General features: G+C 35.9%; 2 protein-coding genes across 2 annotated transcripts in view; both read left to right on the top strand.

Annotated features, from left to right (window-relative positions):
- The first annotated feature begins 556 nt into the window (after window positions 1-556).
- LOC131773939 (frizzled-2-like) lies at window positions 557-3,668 on the top strand. Its single transcript, XM_059089917.2, has one exon. The coding sequence runs from the start codon at window positions 647-649 to the stop codon at window positions 2,285-2,287; it is 1,641 nt and encodes a 546-aa protein (XP_058945900.1). The 5' UTR covers window positions 557-646; the 3' UTR covers window positions 2,288-3,668.
- A 3,210-nt stretch (window positions 3,669-6,878) lies between these two features.
- LOC131773880 (acyl-CoA dehydrogenase family member 11) overlaps window positions 6,879-18,116 on the top strand; it is a 52,014-nt gene continuing 40,776 nt past the window's right edge. The window contains 5 exon segments of the mRNA XM_059089846.2: window positions 6,879-7,007; window positions 9,688-9,787; window positions 12,576-12,701; window positions 13,748-13,909; window positions 17,133-17,244. Coding sequence (XP_058945829.2) covers window positions 6,880-7,007; window positions 9,688-9,787; window positions 12,576-12,701; window positions 13,748-13,909; window positions 17,133-17,244 — 628 coding nt within the window. The 5' untranslated portion in view covers window position 6,879.

Raw genomic sequence — 18,116 nt, 5'->3', positions numbered from 1 at the left:
GAACTTTGTTTACTCTAGACAAGGGATTTGTCAAGTGTAAACTGAAATACTCTGCTGAAAGCAATTTACTCCCTGCAGAGTTTAATGTCGCCGGTTTCTAATTTCGTGACCGATAGGCGTCAGTAAGAAACGAATTCCAGATGCCTTATTGAAAAGTAAATAATAAGAAAACAGCAAGGGGTTTCTTGATGAATATTTGATTCAAAATACCTCGTTTCAGATAGAAATGAGAATTCTTTGTTTTTGTCGTATTGTTTTTTGCAAAGTACCTTTGATAAAATGTTTGATGATATCTGAGTGAAAAGTGAAATGCCTCTGCAAGTAAATTATATTTGTGAAAAGTACACCGTAAAGCTTTTAAAGATATTCATTGGGAGTGATTGAATATCCGGTGGCCTTTACGTAGAGACGTTTTGTTTGACTCGTAATTAGTTGGATCATATTATTTAAGCCAATCGGATCCTGTTTGGTATTTTGATTGTCTCCTTCTGTTACCGCCAGCCAATCACATTCTCGACAGCCAAAGCATGCTAATTTCGTTGACAATTCTTTTCAGGAAAGCGTACTAGGTCATTAACTAAGAGCGTAGTCTTGGTCAGCTTTAAAGAGGAGATTGAATTGCGTTAGTACAACTGTGCTGTTCAACATGGTCGGAGTCGCTTACGGTACGCGTTTTGAACGATTGCTGCTCCCCGTCGTGATCTTTGGGGTTTGTTTATTGCCTTGCTTGTGCCAAAAGAAATGTGAGTCTGTTACGATACCTCTTTGCATTGGTTTACCGTACAACACTACAATATTTCCAAACATGTTAAAGCACAGAACACAAGAGGAAGCAGCTCTCGAAGTTCATCAGTTTTTCCCACTGGTAAAAGTCGGCTGTTCGGAGGATCTGGCCTTCTTCTTATGTTCGGTTTATGCCCCCATTTGCACTCTTCTCGGTATTCCAGTTCCTCCATGCCGTTCACTTTGTGACAGTGCGCGAGATGGATGCGAAGATCTTATGAAGAAATTTGGTTTCACGTGGCCCGAGTCTTTGCGTTGCGAGAAGTTTCCAAAACTAGGCGAGGCTCTCTGTGTTGGAAAGAACACAACTGGTAGAAACGGTCAAGTAGTGCCTTCTAAGGAACAACCACAAGGACACAACTCGACGGAGGCTCCGATCGACATTAGTTTGGTGTCATTCCGATGTCCGGAGGAGCAAAAAATTGATAACGATCACTACATGTTCTTTGGCAAGAAGAACTGTGCATCAAAGTGCGAAAACATCTATTTTGATGAGAAGGAGCGAAAAATTGCCCGTCTTTGGACTGGAATATGGGCGATTCTCTGTTGCATATCAACTCTCTTTACAATTTTAACGTTTATTATTGACATGAGGAGATTTCGGTACCCTGAAAGACCTATTATTTTTCTATCGGGTTGTTACTTCATGATTTCTGTTTCCTACATCATTGGATTCACTGCTGGGGACTCTTTATCTTGCACGGAATCTAAACATGGTCATTCCGTCCTTGTGCAAGGAACTAAACACGAAGGATGCACAGTAATTTTTATGCTATTATATTTCTTCAGCATGGCATCCTCAATCTGGTGGGTTATTCTTACACTCACTTGGTTTCTTGCGGCCGGACTAAAATGGGGTCAAGAAGCTATCGAGGCAAACGCACAATTTTTCCACCTTGCAGCCTGGGCGATTCCTGCCGTTAAAACAATTGCGATTTTATTGATGACCAAAGTTGATGGCGACGAGCTAAGCGGAGTTTGCTTTGTTGGACTCTCAGATTTAAATGCGCTGAGGGTATATGTGTTGGCTCCCCTGTTCATTTACTTTTTTGCTGGAGCTACATTCCTGTTAGCCGGATTTGTGTCGCTGTTTCGAGTGAGATCAGTTTTAAAAGACGATTACAGCAAGAGGGAGAAAATCGAAAAATTAATGATTCGTATCGGAGTATTTTCCATTCTGTACACTTTGCCCGCGATTTCAGTAATAGGTTGTTTGTTCTATGAGCAGGCAAATCGTGAAAAGTGGGAGCAATCATGGCTTGAAGGCTGGAAGCATCAACAAGCGTGCATTGATAACATGAAAGACATGGATTGTCCCAAATACCCGATTGTTAATGACAAACCGGATTTCACCGTATTTATGGTCAAGTACTTGATGTTCTTGATCGTTGGAATTACATCAGGATTTTGGATATGGTCGAGTAAGACCATTAACGCCTGGAGAAGGTTTTATCGTTCAGTAGCGCACAATCTGTTCGGGCGAGGAGCGAATACGCTCGTGTGATTGTAACTTGGAAAGTTTTTATTGTGAAAGTCTTATATCTGTAAGCAAGAAACGTGTAAAATCTATATACTTGCTCGTAAGGTCAATTTACGCCACCGTGAGAAAGAACTCCTTTATGGAACTTGCCGAAAGCGCGTGGCTATACTGCATATCAGATCGCGTGATCGAAAAGTAAGCTTGCTAGTGTTTACTGCCTATGTGGTGCTCTATACCGGTTGTTGTTGAGCAACACCAACTGGCTCATGGAAATGGTTAACTTTTTACCGCGCCTGGCTGAGCTTCGTTTGAGCAAACGAGCATGGTTTGCGTTTTGTTGACTTGTGTCATTAGCGATTTAGAATTAAACAAGTTGTAACGCACTTAAGCCCTTATATTGGAATTGTTCTTTAAATAGCCGACTTGCACCTCCTTCCTTTAAATTCGTGTTATAGATAAGAATGATCGTCCTAAATTTTGCGTTTTTCTGTGAAGTTGCTTCGAAACGATTGTGTCATTTTTTGTTTCCGTCGGAATTGAAAACTACTGCACATTCTTGAAGCTCACGTTTCATCGGCTTATCCTCTTCAGATCAGACACGAAGCTGTTTATGTGAACTGCAGTTGTCATAACTGGGATGAAGTTTCTAGAAAAGGAGTAAACAGATTTAATGCTATTCCAGATTACACAAAAGCAATTTACTATGGTTTTCACCCTTTTTGGATGCTTAAGTTTGTTTGATATGAATAAGAATGTGTTGGTTTGATTTATGTCAGCTGGCAACTGCTGGACACTGTCAACACATTTGATCGCATTATTAGGGTATAGCTGCATTTTAGAGCGTGGCTGATGTGTTTTCTATTTAAGGCCACTTACTTAACTCATTAAATCCAAGGACTTCTGTGGGTTAACTGATTTTGAAGTTTTATGTTCATTATTTTATTGATAAAGACAAAGGTATAGAGGACAATGTTTGCTCTATGTGTATTTGACAAGAAGTATGCCATTAAAGTTACCAAACAGTTATTGAAAGACATTTAAATTACTAGGTGTAACCAGAAATATGTGGACAAACTGGTATTTGAGGCTTAGCTCATATCAACCTCTTAATTGTATTAGTTCTTGTACAAACATTTCCAGGGATGACCAATTTTTTGTGTTATTTGTCTTAAATGAACCATTTTCTGTCAAGCATGAATTTTGAAAAGTAGTTTGTATTTGAATTAAATTGACTGAGTTTCCCAAGCATGGTCTGATTCTGTAATTCCACAACTGTCCTCTAAGGAACTCCTTTGTTAAATTATTTGGTATACTTTTCCCCAACATTTTTGAAAAAATGTCTTCCATTTTGAAGGCTACATACCAAAGGTTTAAGGATGAGAACATTTAAGATGTTACTATTAAATCTGTGGTAGTTGTTTTAAATCAGGTTCTCTTTAGATGCAAGGTGGTGGTTAACAGGATTTTAAGAGAAAACTGTGAATTGTCTTAGGTTTTGGGATGTTTGGGAGGCATAAATAAGTATTCTTACCGTGAGATGTGAGTTTTTGAGATTTTGATACAAATGTGGTTTTTTCTTATAGTCAGTTTGTACTGAAGGTGTTTTTTCTTGGTTCAGTGGGTCATGCTTTATCTCTTTCTCTCCTTTTTTTTTTATACAATTTTGCTTGAGTTAGATTTTGACCCTTTCACTCCAAAATATCTTGATGGTAATACCAATTTTGTTTTGTTATTTTTTATGATTGGTTGTCAAATCAAAGAATTTGCCTTAGTTAAAATTTTTCTTTATTGTCATCTCCTTTGTGCCCAACATTTTATTGATTTTGTTAAGAGAATTTACCTCATGAAACTTAGGGTAACGACATTGGATATTTGTGGAGAACTTGGTTAAAAACAATGTGAGAATGGCAGAGGCATTATTCAAGTGCCCTGGAGATATTCTTCTGCTGACACTTTCCTAGGAATCAATTTCAATGCTTGGTTCATTTTACCCAGTTGAAAGAAACCCTTGCAATGTATGGTGTAAGTATGCCACAAGCTGTTACAGCCTCATGCTCTATTGTAATTTTCTGTGAACTTTTTTTTTTAAAGTGAGTCGTCTTATTACGCATGGGACAAGGACATAATGCTGAGTCCCCACAAGGAATCTAACTCAGAATTTTTTCTTTGTCCCACACTTGTGAAAAGACAAAATGCCATCTTAACTCTTGTGGAGATGTTCAGTGCTATCTGTTTTTGTCTGGACTGCGTAGCATTAAATTTTTTGTCTGTACCTGATAAAATCTTGACTTAGCCTGCAAAAGTATTAGGCTGATACTTAAGTTATCCCTTAATTCCTGGACTACAAGCATGGTTTGCATGCATTGTATAGTCTAGGGGTGTGCTCCCTTGAAATTATTATAAGTGACTTGAGGGTAATCTTGGATGTTTCAGTTTGTCTACTCCTATGATTTAATTATAAACAAAGATTGCAACATACATACATACATACATGCATGCATAATTATTTCAATAAAGTCATGATAAGGGCAGCTTTTGCTGATGTGGACCCAACTACATGCTAAAATATTTAAAAAAAGAGAACCTAATAGCATAATCTTAAAAGTTTTTATAAAGTATAAATATAGATCATCTAATAAATAATTATTGATAAATAATCAAATATAAATATGAAACTAATAAGTAAGTAATTTAAAAAAGTAATCCCTTTCAATAGTATATCAAATCTTCAGTTCTCCTATTTAAGTTATTGCATTGTCCCTTTATGTAACTATTAGTTTCCATCAATCTTGATTTCTTTTTTAGAGCTAATTTAAAAGAATTCATATTTTCTGCATTTCTTATGTCTGTCCAGATTATCCCAGCAATTTTTATTTCTTTTGCTGACCAGCTGTCAGCACCATGTGCTTTCTTGGGGTTAACTGATTTTAACTTTCTTGAAAAGGCTTCTACTGGAAAATCAACATCTATTACAGGTGTCACTCTACAGATATAAGACAAAGGATTTACATTTTCTTCTTGGTTGGATGCATGGTTTTCACCAATTGTGGAAAAGAATTGGTTTAATGTATTAGCCTCAGTGTCATCAAATATTAGTGTTCCTACTTCATTCTTAATAGGGCCAGTTTTTTTAGTGATTGTTTTATTTTTATTAATTTTCTCAATTAAGTTCCAAAAGTCTGTACTTCCATTTCTTATGTTCTCAAGAGTCTCAAGATAATACATGGATTCAGCTTTCTTTAGTTTCCTGTGTACTTCGTTTCTAAGATCTTTATACAACTTCCAGTCAACAGCAGAATTTGTAGTTTGAGCTTTGCGGAGTTGTTTATATTGTTTATTCATAAGTTTTCTTATTTCCCCATTAATCCATGGACGAGAATATATTCTTACTTTTGCTTTCCTTTTCTCCAATTGTTCATTTGCAATTTCATTGTACATGCAATGAAGTGCTAGTTCTGATATGAGATGCCCAAAACCAGTAATGTGTCATTGGAGATGAAACTCAGTTGAATCAAAGAAATTATGAAGAAATCTACAGAAACCCAAAACAAAACAGAATTCCCTAATTTGATTGGTTGTGAGCAAGAATCAAAGGGACAGTGTAAAGTCATGCTTGTTGGAGAAAGGAGTTGGTAGATTGTGAAGCTGTACTCATCATAATTCATTCCTAGATAATTGGACAGTATGCACTTGGAAGGGGACCAACTTATGTAGATAAGAATAACCTGTAAATCATGGTAATTGGAAATCATTATCACCCCTATTTTTTCCGTTACCACTCTAACACCTTGACAAACTTGTATACTCCCCTTTAGCCCTTTAACTCCCAAGATCTCATTAGTAATTCTCCTTACTGTCTGCAGTGCAACTCTTCTGATGTCACTTCTGAGAATTTTGTATTGGATAAACTTACAATCCCTAATTGACACTTTTCTCGGTTCTCATCACTTGTCTTCTTGAGTTTGTATTGATATTGTAAGGAGAAATTCTGTCGTGGTTACCCATGGGAGTTATAGGGTTAAGTAAGTGAAACAGTCACATCTATTTCATCCTTATTCTTTACAAGGATAAGGATGCCTGCAGTCAGCAAAACCATTGGAGATACGCCATTTTACGTTATGTGTTTCAAAGTGAAGAACAACAGATAGTCTGGTCAAACACCCAATTAAAACCTGAGGCGGTTTTGAAGCCCTGTTCCCAACCCCCACCCCCTCCTTGGAGAGGGTGCCGCTGAAAAATCGTGACCCACCTCTCTCAAAATTATTTTCTCGAGGAAAAAATTCAAATCAAATGTCTTCATTTATAATAAATTTTAACTGATGGTATGGGACTCGGTACCGTACATTCCAGGCTGGACTTTTTTTACGTAATTTGACTTTCGCATCAACGCGGTCGTCCGATTTTGCAGGTCATTAAGTGAATAAGGACCAGATTACGTTCTCCTCACTCTATTTAAAGGAAACTTTTGTTAACAAAAGTGAGACACGAAAAATAAAAGTTTCCACAAATCACGGACCTGACCCACAACACGACATCAGAGACATGTCCCTGTCTGACTGACAGCTATCATGATGAAAATGTTCCTCTCCGTGGAAGTCTGGAAACGAGAGGCGAACATGGCCGAACAAGTGACAAAGGTACGCTTAGAGCACAAATTCGATGAGACTGCACTTCACGAATATCTGGAGCGTAACTTTCTGGCCTTTCCTAAAAGTAACGGGCATTTAAAGGTTCTGCAATACAGGTTTGTGTTGCTCGCGTGAAGTATTTCGTTTTTCTTTAATTAAACCCATTCTGCGATCGGACTATTAAGAGCATTTCTTTACACATACATTTGAAGCTCATTTCAAATCGCTAATTCGTGTCGAAAAAGGGGGGTCGAGAGCCTAGTTCAGTTGAAAAAGGGCTAAGAAATACGTCAGCTGACGTCGTTTGAATGGATTAAGGTTTATTACATGATTAAGCTGTATGATTGGTTCTCACTTGGAATCTTTTGGAAAAACAGATGTATAGATGACGTCACCATTAACTGCATTTTACTTATTTATCATATAAAACAATTAGCTTCCATGTTGGCCCGGTGTCTGTACACAAATGGATTCTATTACATATCTCTCTACATGTCTCTCTACGTATCTTTCAGTTACAGCGGGCTCTGATTTGCATATATAATGCTATAGGCCCGATCAAGATGTTGGACTACTTGTCTTTCATTCTCTCCCCACTTTTAACCAAAGAGTTGTTTACTTAGTTGTCTGATCCTTGCCCAAAGCTGTGGGAAGAGTTGTATTTGAGGTCACACTTTGAAGTGCTGGAGTTCTTTGTCTAGCTTTATGTCCAGGAAAATATGAATGTTTAGTTCTGGCACTATTGGTGGCTTGTAGGTTTCTTTATTTGCCTCTTCTTTGCACCTTCTTTCAGAAGGTGTTGATCCAGTTGTCACTATTTCTTTTTGTGTTTCATTCTCACTGCTTTTTATAGGTTCTTCAATAAATCACTCATTGGCTTTAACATAAGGAACAGTTTTTGCAAATGGATAATTTTATCTGCAAAAATAAGCAACTATTAACAATCAAGTTCAAGTAATCATGCTCTTTTGATTACCAAAAAGTGCTTAACAGCATTTAGTTATTTTGCTCAGTTTATGTAAGGCAACCAAGTGGGCAGTTCACTGCTGCTTGAATCATTAGGGGTGACATAGAGGAAATTGCTCCTTGCATATTGATGCATTTCAAAGCATCAAGGTGATTGTAAGCGAAATTTCCAGAGCTAAACTTAGTAGAAAAATGATATGAATACAGGCACAAAAAACTTGAAGAATTGTTCTTGTAGCTTCAGTATTTAAATCTTTTGTGGTCTATAATTTGATCATTAACAAGTGCATGGAGAATGCAGCAATTAAGAATTAACTCATTTTGTTTTACTTTTGACTTTCACTAGTCCTTTTAAGTCATCCCCTATAACTAGAAACTGTGAGACCCAAGAGAGACATCTTCAATGACATCTTTTTTTGCACCAGAAGTTACAAATTATAGTTGTTGCCTCATCTCAGCTGTGACAAGTGAAACCTTGGCCTTAAGAGTTCTTGTTATCATGCTCATAATCTTCCAATAATGATTTGTGCAATATTTAGCTTGGTTGATACAAAGCTTCTTCAAGGATATAAGGGGGTGAGTTTCTAAAGAAACTGTGGTGCTGCATCGGTGGGAGAGTATAGCAGGTAATTTAGTGTTGACAACTGGGTTGAAAACGTAAATTAGTCATTGTAAAGGGTAAAAAAGCTGACGTTTTGAGCATTAGCCCTTCGTCAATCGCTCTGATGAAGGGCTAACGCTCGAAATGTCAGCTTTTTTACCCTTTACAGTGGCTAATTTACGTTTTCAACCCAGTTGTTAACACTAAATTACCTTCTTCAAGGATATATTGAGTAACATTGTATCATTACTATAGAGTATTTCTTATCAAATCTGTCAGCCCTATGCAAGTCCCTAACTTGTATCAAAAATGGTTAATTTGTTGTCTGTTGCGGTTCAATAGAGATTTATGCAGAATATGAGGTCATTTGTGGTAAACATGGAAATGTGGAAAACCAAGGGTACTACAAGTTTTTTTCTGGAGACTCCATGATACTTTTTAATGTGAATTAACCTTATATGTTATGCCCACTTGAAAGTCTTTGAAATATGATACTTTCTCTTCATTCAATTTATTTCTACTTGTCCACAAAATATCTTTGGTTGGCGGCTATTTGAAATAGGATAAAGTTTTGGTTACTTTCTGCAGCAAAATTAATAGGAAGAATATTTTTGAGGTAACTAGCTGTTAGTGAATTTTGTCTTGGACAAAGGAAGGACAGTAAACATATTCTTAGGCTGCAAGCAGGCTACTGTTGCCGGTCTCATTTGTAATGGGGGGAGAGAGAGTTGTGTGACTAGACTAAACAACAGCTGTGAGGGAGACTTCAGGAAGTGTAGGGTCTTTTTTGCCCTCCACTAAAAATATTTTCATTGGAATCTTTTGAAAGTATATTATCTTCTTTTTTTTACAAATATTAGTGTCCCATTTCAAACTGCCCATCCGAAGAGGTAACTTCTACATGCATAGCATGCCTATGTTTTTTAAAAATATGTTTAATTATTAATTTATTATTAGCTTATAATTATGCATATCTTAAAACTTATGTATTTGTGAAAATATTTGTTAATTATAGTAATCTTGTAACAATAAAGGCTGTCTTTGTCCCAAACATTACTTGAAGTCATGTTTTATGGTTTAGTGGATTACTACGTCATCAGCTGTGATCATTTTAAGGTTACATCAAGATCTTGTTTGTGAGTCACCTATCCTTAAATAAATTATCTGACTGTATGGGTTGGTTTGAGTTATCACTAATCTCAATTGTTTACCAACAAATTGTTCCTTAGCTCTGGGCAGTCCAATCCGACATTTTACTTGTCAAAAGATGGAAAAGAATTTGTTCTCAGGAAAAAACCTCCTGGTAAGCTTCTCAAAGGAGCACATCAGGTGAGCATGTATGCTGGCTCTTATATGTTCTGACAGTTTGCAGCTTTCAAAAAGTTATACCTGTTATTAATTTTGCAGTTTGGTCTTTGGACATGATAATTAAATTTGTTGTGTATAATTCTACTAATAAGTTGAGTTGACTAATATTTTGTTTGCACCCAATGCTCAATTATGATAATTATATTTAATTGCAAAAGCTAAAGGGTTTTAGAGGAGATTTGGTGTGTGAATCATCCCTCTACTGATAATTTCTTGTGCATTTGATTATTTTTTAAAAGAAAATACACAATATAAATATTACATATTATTATTATTATTATTATTATTATTATCCAAGTTAAAATATTAGGCTACTTTCAACCCACAGTTGTGCACTAATCAATTATTTTGTAAGTTGTTTATAGAGGCTTTACTGTACACTCTTGAATTGCGTATACCGTATTTACTCTTGTATAAGTCGAACTCGTGTATAAGTTGACCCCAGTTTTCAAGGTCAAAAATTGGATTTTTCATCATTTCTAGTCAAAAAAGTAAACTTCAGACAGATAGGAATTTCCCAGAAAGATAATCTATTATTTCTGAGATTGTATTGAAAACATGGAGAATTCAAAAGACTGCAGAGCAAAATATAACCGTGTGCTGTGAATTTTATTAGTACTTGTTTGCATCACCACGATTTAAGCATACACAAGCACTTCCATTTACTGGAGAAGTATCTAACCATATCTAACCATGTAATTCACTTTGAAAATGAAATCTTCTTGCATTTAACCAACCTTAATCTTAATGTTGAGTTTGAAAGGAGATTAAGTAGACTGAAGCAACACTGAAGAGTTTCAAAGAATTGCGCATAACAGGCAAGACTGCGCGAGACAGCAGCATTTGCCAGGTCAGTAAGCTACTGAAATCATTCGATAAAATGAAAGTTTGGCACCATAAACAGCAAGCACCTGAAAGAAGGTGCAAAGAAGAGGCAAATAAAGAAACCTACAAGTCACCAATAGTGCCAGAACTAAACATTCATATTTTCCTGGACATAAAGCTAGACAAAGAATCCAGCACTTCAAAGTGTGACCTCAAATACAACGCTTCCCACAGCTTTGGGCAAGGATCAGACAACTAAGTAAACAACTCTTTTGTTAAAAGTGAGGAGAGAATGAAAGAGAAGTAGTCCAACATCTTGATCGGGCCTACAGCATTAAATATGCAAATCAGAGCCCACTGTAACTGAAAGATATGTAGAGAGACATGTAGAGAGATATGTAATAGAATCCATTTGTGTAAAGACACCAGGCCAACATGGAAGCTAATTGTTTTATATGATAAATAAGTAAAATGCTGTTAATGGTGACGTCATCTATGCATCTGTTTTTCCAAAAGATTCCAAGTGAGAACCAATCATACAGCTTATCATGTAATAAACCTTAATCCATTCAAACGATGTCAGCTGATGTATTTCTTAGCCCTTTTTCAACTGAACTAGGCTCTCGACCCCCCGTTTTGACATGAATTAGCAATTTGAAAGCTGCAAGCAAAAATGTCTGCCCTTCAGGCCAAAGACACAATAGAAACCAGCTCCAGTAACTTTGTCTTCAGCCACTTAAAATTTATCATTTCAAACTTTTTTTTTACCAAGAATGCGCTGAAAAGTGACGAAACTCAAACACAATTAGAACTGGTTTTATTTACCTGGTTTTCCTAACGGACTTCAGGCAATTTTTATGCTAATTTCTTGGATTGCTAAGGTCAGTTCTTTGTGTATGACTTGTCTATTAGTCAAGGGTGATTTTTTTGGGCTGACTTTTTGGTCATAAAAGGTCGACTTATACACAAGTAAATACAGTGGTTGCCACCTTCTGAAAAAAGTTGTGGTTTATTCCTATTCTATTCAAGTTCTATTTTTACTTACCATATGATCCTTTTCACCTTTTTACATTGACTACCGGTATTTTTTCATGGAGGGAAAGATATTTTAATAGAAACTGAGGGTCTGTATTTTGAGGCATGACCAGATTGATGTGGGTGCACACTTACAAGGGTTAATATACTGGATCTTATGTGTAACAGTGTACATGCTTTTAGTTATATGAAGTAAACTGGTTGTTTTGAAAAATGAAACCTGTCTTCTCCTGATCTACCACCCAAACAAAACTCTCTGGGTTACACCCAACTTTAGTATAGGCATGATCTAATCTGAAACTTTACCTTACCTAATCTGAAACATTTTCTTTGAGTGGGTGGGTCTGAGTTGTCAGAATGGGATATTTCAAACAATCCTTTTACAATCTATTTCCTATTTTTTCTTTGCCATACCCCTGTCCTTTTTGGGTGCTAATTTTTTTGTTTATTTTTGCTGATTGATAGTGCAGCACAGGCTACTGTCAGAGGTGGCAAGGCATTTTAAAACATGGGGGCTTATATCTTACACAGCTATGTGCATACCCCTACTCAAAGTTTTTAGAATGAACTTTGTAGTGTTCATTGGCACAAGCAAACCTCATTGCAATCTTTACAGAGTTAAGTATGTCCAATGACAATACATCAATAGGCAGTTGTTTTGGTAGTCAGGCTTCATAGTGGCTCTTAGTGGTTCTTGAGTTACCTGAGGGCAGAAAATGTGTCTGAAGTCACCAATGCCACAGTTCCTTTCAAATACATCTGTAAGAGTTACAGGAGTTTTCTTAAATTTCTTTAGAGCATAGTTGAAATTATAAAATTTGAATGTGAAGTTGCAGTAAAGTACTATATAGTCAGTTTTTTTCTTCAAGATTTCTTTTTATCCTTACAGGTTGACAGAGAATTTAGAGTACTATCAGCATTAAAATCTGCCTCCTTCCCAGTGCCAAATCCTTACCTCTATTGTGGAGATATTTCAGTCATTGGAACTGAGTTCTACATCATGGAACATGTACAGGTAAGTGATGTATAGACTATAATTTGTTGTGCTTTAATTTTCCATTAAATGGAATTAATTGTTTATTACTGGGAATGTAATGAGAATGGATTCAGATTGACTAATCAGTACATTAAATAGTGAATTCAATAAACTGTCAAATTGGATCAAAGCAAACAGGCTCTCTAAACTCATTTAATGACAGATCAAAGTTCAAAGGTTTAGATCAATCAGTAGCATTTGACATGAAGGGTTATAAAGATAATGAAGATTGAAGTTCCTTGGCCTTAATAGCAGTAGCATTAGAAAAACATACATGTAGTAGTAGCTGTTGGTGCAATAATATAACCAGAAAACTCCTAGTGAGAAATGAATAGATGTGATAATTCTTTTTGTCTTCTTTGCAATTGCATTTTTACATTTGCTCATCCTTTGATCTATTACGTAGCATCCATCAATCAATATCATGAATACAAGGCTTCAATTTTATCTCTTGAAAGTCAGACATCAAGAAGAGAGTTAAATGATAGATGTAACTGAGTGTCTTTTGCATGGAAGTGAAATAATATGCAATGAAGTCTTAGCTTTGTCTCATAGAGGCAAAGTAGGTAATGAAAATGCTTTTGTAAAGGGCCTTTCAATCATTGAGAAATTACCCAAAGTAGAGTCTACACAAACCTTGAAAAGAGTCCGACAAACCTTGAAAAACTAAGAATGACTGGGTTAGTAAAAAGGGGACTAAAGTCAGGTGCTTTGCCAGATATTGGTTAGAACAACTGCACAGCCCCAATATCAAATGCTATTTTCAGTACTATTAAAAGTTGCTGAAAGTTAAGTCTAAGAAAACACCAACAAGAGATTTTTTCATGTAAAGTACTTTTAAAAATATCATTTTTCTTGTTCACAAAGGCATTGATTTTTCCCATGCTATGCTTCCTAGCCTCATTACTTGTGTTCATTCTTACATTATTCATTGTCTGCCATCTGATAAAGGCCATGTGCCGGAACATTTTAAGGCACTTTGAATTTTTGAAAATGATTTCTGATTGATAAACTCTTTTTTTCAGGGTATCATATTTCGTAAACCCACATTGCCAAATCATTCAGAAGATGATCGAAAAGCTATCTACAATGGCATGATCAGTACTTTGGCAAGGCTACACAACATCAATTGGAAGGGTTTGGAACTCTCTGATTTTGGCCATCAGTCTAACTTCTTAGGGAGACAGGTAATTTGGAATTCATTCACTTCTTTAGTGGCTCTGTATTATAACATATTGGCCCTTCCTTCAGAGACAAACTTCTTGGTAAACTTCTTGCTTGTTTTTCTTTCATATTTTGAATGATTATGGTAAAAATCAGAGTTTTCTGTAGTCCAACAGCAAGCCCTCAACTCAGACAATCTAGCTGCATTCAATTTTTTACCTGGATGATAACAGGGAATACTTTCGAGAACTCTTCACCCTCTCTCAAGTGACTGGTAGCACCAATGTAAGACAAGTAGTACATCATAAACTAATAAATTTATGTTATTGGAGACTAATGTGAACTTAAGCGTTAATTAGTAAGGGCTTTAATGAGGTTGAATCTGAGTCCACCCTAGGATAATGTTGTAGGTCCTGTGAGGCCAATGGTTGAGGTCAATGGTACCACTTGATAATGTGTCTAAATTAACTTAATCAGTAATGAACCAATTAAAATCATTCTAATAGCTGCTGCATTTTATGGTGTTATAGCTCAGTGAAAGCATCAGTTAAACAACACTGCTATTTTGGCTGACATATTCTTTATTAATGTAGACTTGTCAAGAGGCCTTATCTGCCTGTCTAGATGACAACGAGAGTTGACTTTTTATGAAAACATGGTATAAGCTGTTAAAATAGGCACCTTAGTCTGCCCTGTCCGAGGACAGGGAAGGGTATACTGGTACAGGCAAAAAGGCAAACCACAAGTCTTAATAGAATTAAGACAAAAAGCCCCATTTGTAAATGAAAATGTAGTAAAACAAACTTAATTCAATAGAGATTGGGAGATACTGAGACAATAGAATAAACAAACAAACCTTTGGCTCATAAGAAAAAGAAGTAGTTTACAAAGGGAATGGTATCAACAGCAATGAATAAATAGGTTCCTTGTTGATATCTTTAAAAATTGGCAACAAAAATGATGTTGTTGTGGAGTTAAATAACTCTACATTAACAAACCTTGTAATTAAATGCTGCTAAGATTTTGGACTTTCCTCTAATAACATAAAAAGCAATTGCATTGGAAAGAAAAATCTCCAGCAACAAGTACTGAGGAGGATTGATGGCACATGTGGTCATGAACATAGCTCTTAGGGTGGGGCACAAAATGATGCCTAGAGAGTAACACAGTGTCGCTTGTAAGTAAGGAATTTGTCTGTTCAACTCTATACCTCCCTTGTGAGTGCAAGGAACAAGAGAGATACTGAGTTGGACACAAGAAGAAAAATTCTGTGTATACAAACAATCATTAATTAGGTAAAGAGTAAAAAAGCTGACATTTCCAGTGTTAGCCCTTCATCAGAGTGATAGGGCTCTGAAGAAGGGCTAACACTTGAAACGTCAGCTTTTTAACTCTCTACGGTTGCCAATTTACATTTTTAACTCAGTTGTTAACACTAACTTACCTGCTTCATGTGAATAAAGTTGAGTTATGAAAATTCTATCAAAATTGAAAAAAATCTTTGTAAAGGTAATATTAATATATAATAAACAAATTAATAAATGATTGATTGAAGCAACCCTTTGCCATTGAAAAAAATCAGTAAAATCAGGTAGAAGTCAGTAAAGTCAGTAATGATAAAAAATGAAGGCCTTTAACAGATTTGAACCCATCACCTTTGGGACACCAACACAGTGCTCTACCAACCGAGTTATCTAGCCAACTGCTCTAGTACATTGCCAAAATGGGTTATTGGCACTCCTCTTGTTTTAGAATTTAACTCTCTTCTTCAAGAAATTCTATCATCAAAGCCAAACAACTTTGAGTTTTTCTTTAAGTCCTTTTGTCTTTGTTTTATAATAAGAAGGAGAAAAACAATGCAAGCAGTTCAACTTCGTAGACCTTCACAAAGGTTTTAATTTAACTGAGTAACCAGGCTTTGGAGAAAATTTATTTGTGGCTTAGTCTTTCTTATGTTGGCTGATGTAAATCTTGTTTCAGAGAGGGGAGATAATTTATCAAATTAGGCCTGAAAACATAATTTCTGAATGCTGTCTGTTAAGCAGGGTCTACTTCAGGGGTCAGTTTAGGGGCCAGTGCTTTTCCTCTTGTCAGCAGCAACTTTGCAAGTCCACAATTTACATTAAATGATATGCAGTTGATTATATTTTTTCCATCCATTACAAAACCAGATATAATTTCAGGAATTGAGAGAGGTCAAAAGTCAGACTTGAAAGAACATATCGCTGATTAATACCTAAGGGATGAGAGTTTTTGCCTGTTAAATAACTCAGATTAGTATGTTCCAAGCAAGTTTGCACCTACTCAATTCCAATCTACAATTAGAGAAGCACAGGAAGAACCAAGTTGTCATACATTGAGTTGGAAAAATTGCCCTCAATCATAAAATATTTACAGTGCACTGGTATATGCTTACATTGACAGTCAGTTTATGGTTTTTGAACTAGGTGTCAGTAATAACCAGATCATCCTATAACCTTGATTGAAAAATAAAATGGTTGGTTTGGTGAAGGGGCAGGAAAGTTGCACTTCATAGATAAGCATAAGCATTTTACTAAGGATATGTAATATTTTTATAGATATAAACAATCAATTTTGAATACAGGGCTACATGTGAGAAACAATACCTAAATGAAAGTCAACATAGTTATAATTTTAAGAGACGACTTCACATGGCATAAAGGGGAAGGATTTCTTCCACCTCACAACAAAGTTTAACCAGAAAGGGAAATTGAATTAACTAAAGCCCCTCTTTGGTAGGTTACAAAATTTAAAGGTGTGAATAACTCAAGAAAAAGATAATTAACAGGATGTACCTCAACATTCCTTGCACTTCATATGAGTATTCTTGTCATTTAAAATACAGTAAATATTTCACAACCTTATACTCACCCAATATTGCAGTCACCTTATACTCACCCAATATTGCAGTCACCATGACCTAGTTATTTCGCTATGAATTCAAGCAAACCAGTAACACACATTGATTCGGGCTAAAGAGGGTTGTACAGTCATTTAAAACGTATTGAAAGGTCTGCTTAGAAAAACTTTTGAATCAAAGTGACACCCTGTTGTCAGCAGGTGCTAGAGGGCCCTATGGATGTCGACACAATATAGGTATCTCTATAGTACATGTATATTAGACATTGTAAAAAAAGGTTATTTTCATAAATTTTTTCAATGTACGACCCTTACAGTAGATCTTATGATATTCCAATAATTTTTAACTATTGCATAATAATACAGATATCAACCTGGAGGAGACAGTACAGAGCATCAGAAACATGTCACATTGATTCTGTGGAAAGTCTGCTATCCTGGCTTGAGAAGAATATTCCTGTTTGGAGGCAGAACATAGGTAACATCATTCTCAGTCAGTTAATTTGCATGTTTAAATTGTGTATTGAAAAGTCAGGTTTCATTCCACAGTGCTCACAACAGACTCTTATATCTGTTACATCTGTTTTTAGCATGATTTGACCATGAATTGGCTCTCTCTTCTGGCCATAAAGCAATCCGTGCACCTTTTATTCTGTGTTTGTTAGGGCATGTGACCTCACTTGATATTGCAGCTAAATCATGAAATACAATTTTGGAAAAAGACATTTTTGTAGCATGGGAGTATGGGTTTTATTGTGTCTTGTGGATCTTAAGTCAAAATTGGTTTGTTTTCACAAGTTTTGACCATGCATACCCAATCTCCAGCTATGACTGTTTTGGTTGCCATGTTGAGTTAGATAACTTTTGGTAAATAAATTTCCGCTGAAAGTTGCCAGTTTGGTAGCCTGCATTTCACAGTCCTACAGAATTAGGTGGACCATTTTGTCTTGTTAGATCATTCTAAATGGTTGGACCATTTTAACTAGTTAGACGTATCAGCAAAGTATCGGTGAACTAAAAGCTATATTGGCCAACATACATATCGATTGATATATCGACCAACAGTTGGCCAAGAGTTAATCGACTGTTGACTGATATATCAGTCGACAGTCAGTTGTCGGTCAACCAATATATCAACCAATATATCGGTTGATGTATTAGTGGAGAGTACTCAATAACAAAGCTTTTATCTTGTTTGTACTCTTACTTCCTTACCTTGTCAATTTCTCAGCTTGTTTCTTTATTTAGTTTAAAAAAATAATTCTTACTTACATGGGTAATGAACTTGAAAATAAAAGAATTTAATTGTGAAAAAAGCAGGCTTCAGAGCAATTCAAATGGAAAATGATA

The sequence above is a fragment of the Pocillopora verrucosa genome, chromosome 13, assembly GCF_036669915.1.
Source record: "Pocillopora verrucosa isolate sample1 chromosome 13, ASM3666991v2, whole genome shotgun sequence".
NCBI classification, from domain to species: domain Eukaryota; kingdom Metazoa; phylum Cnidaria; class Anthozoa; order Scleractinia; family Pocilloporidae; genus Pocillopora; species Pocillopora verrucosa.
This window is presented reverse-complemented; position numbering and strand designations above follow the sequence as displayed.

What these genes read in the sequence shown, in the direction of transcription:
- LOC131773939 (XM_059089917.2), top strand. Translation starts at nt 647, where the DNA reads ATGGTCGGAGTCGCTTACGGTACGCGTTTTGAACGATTGCTGCTCCCC.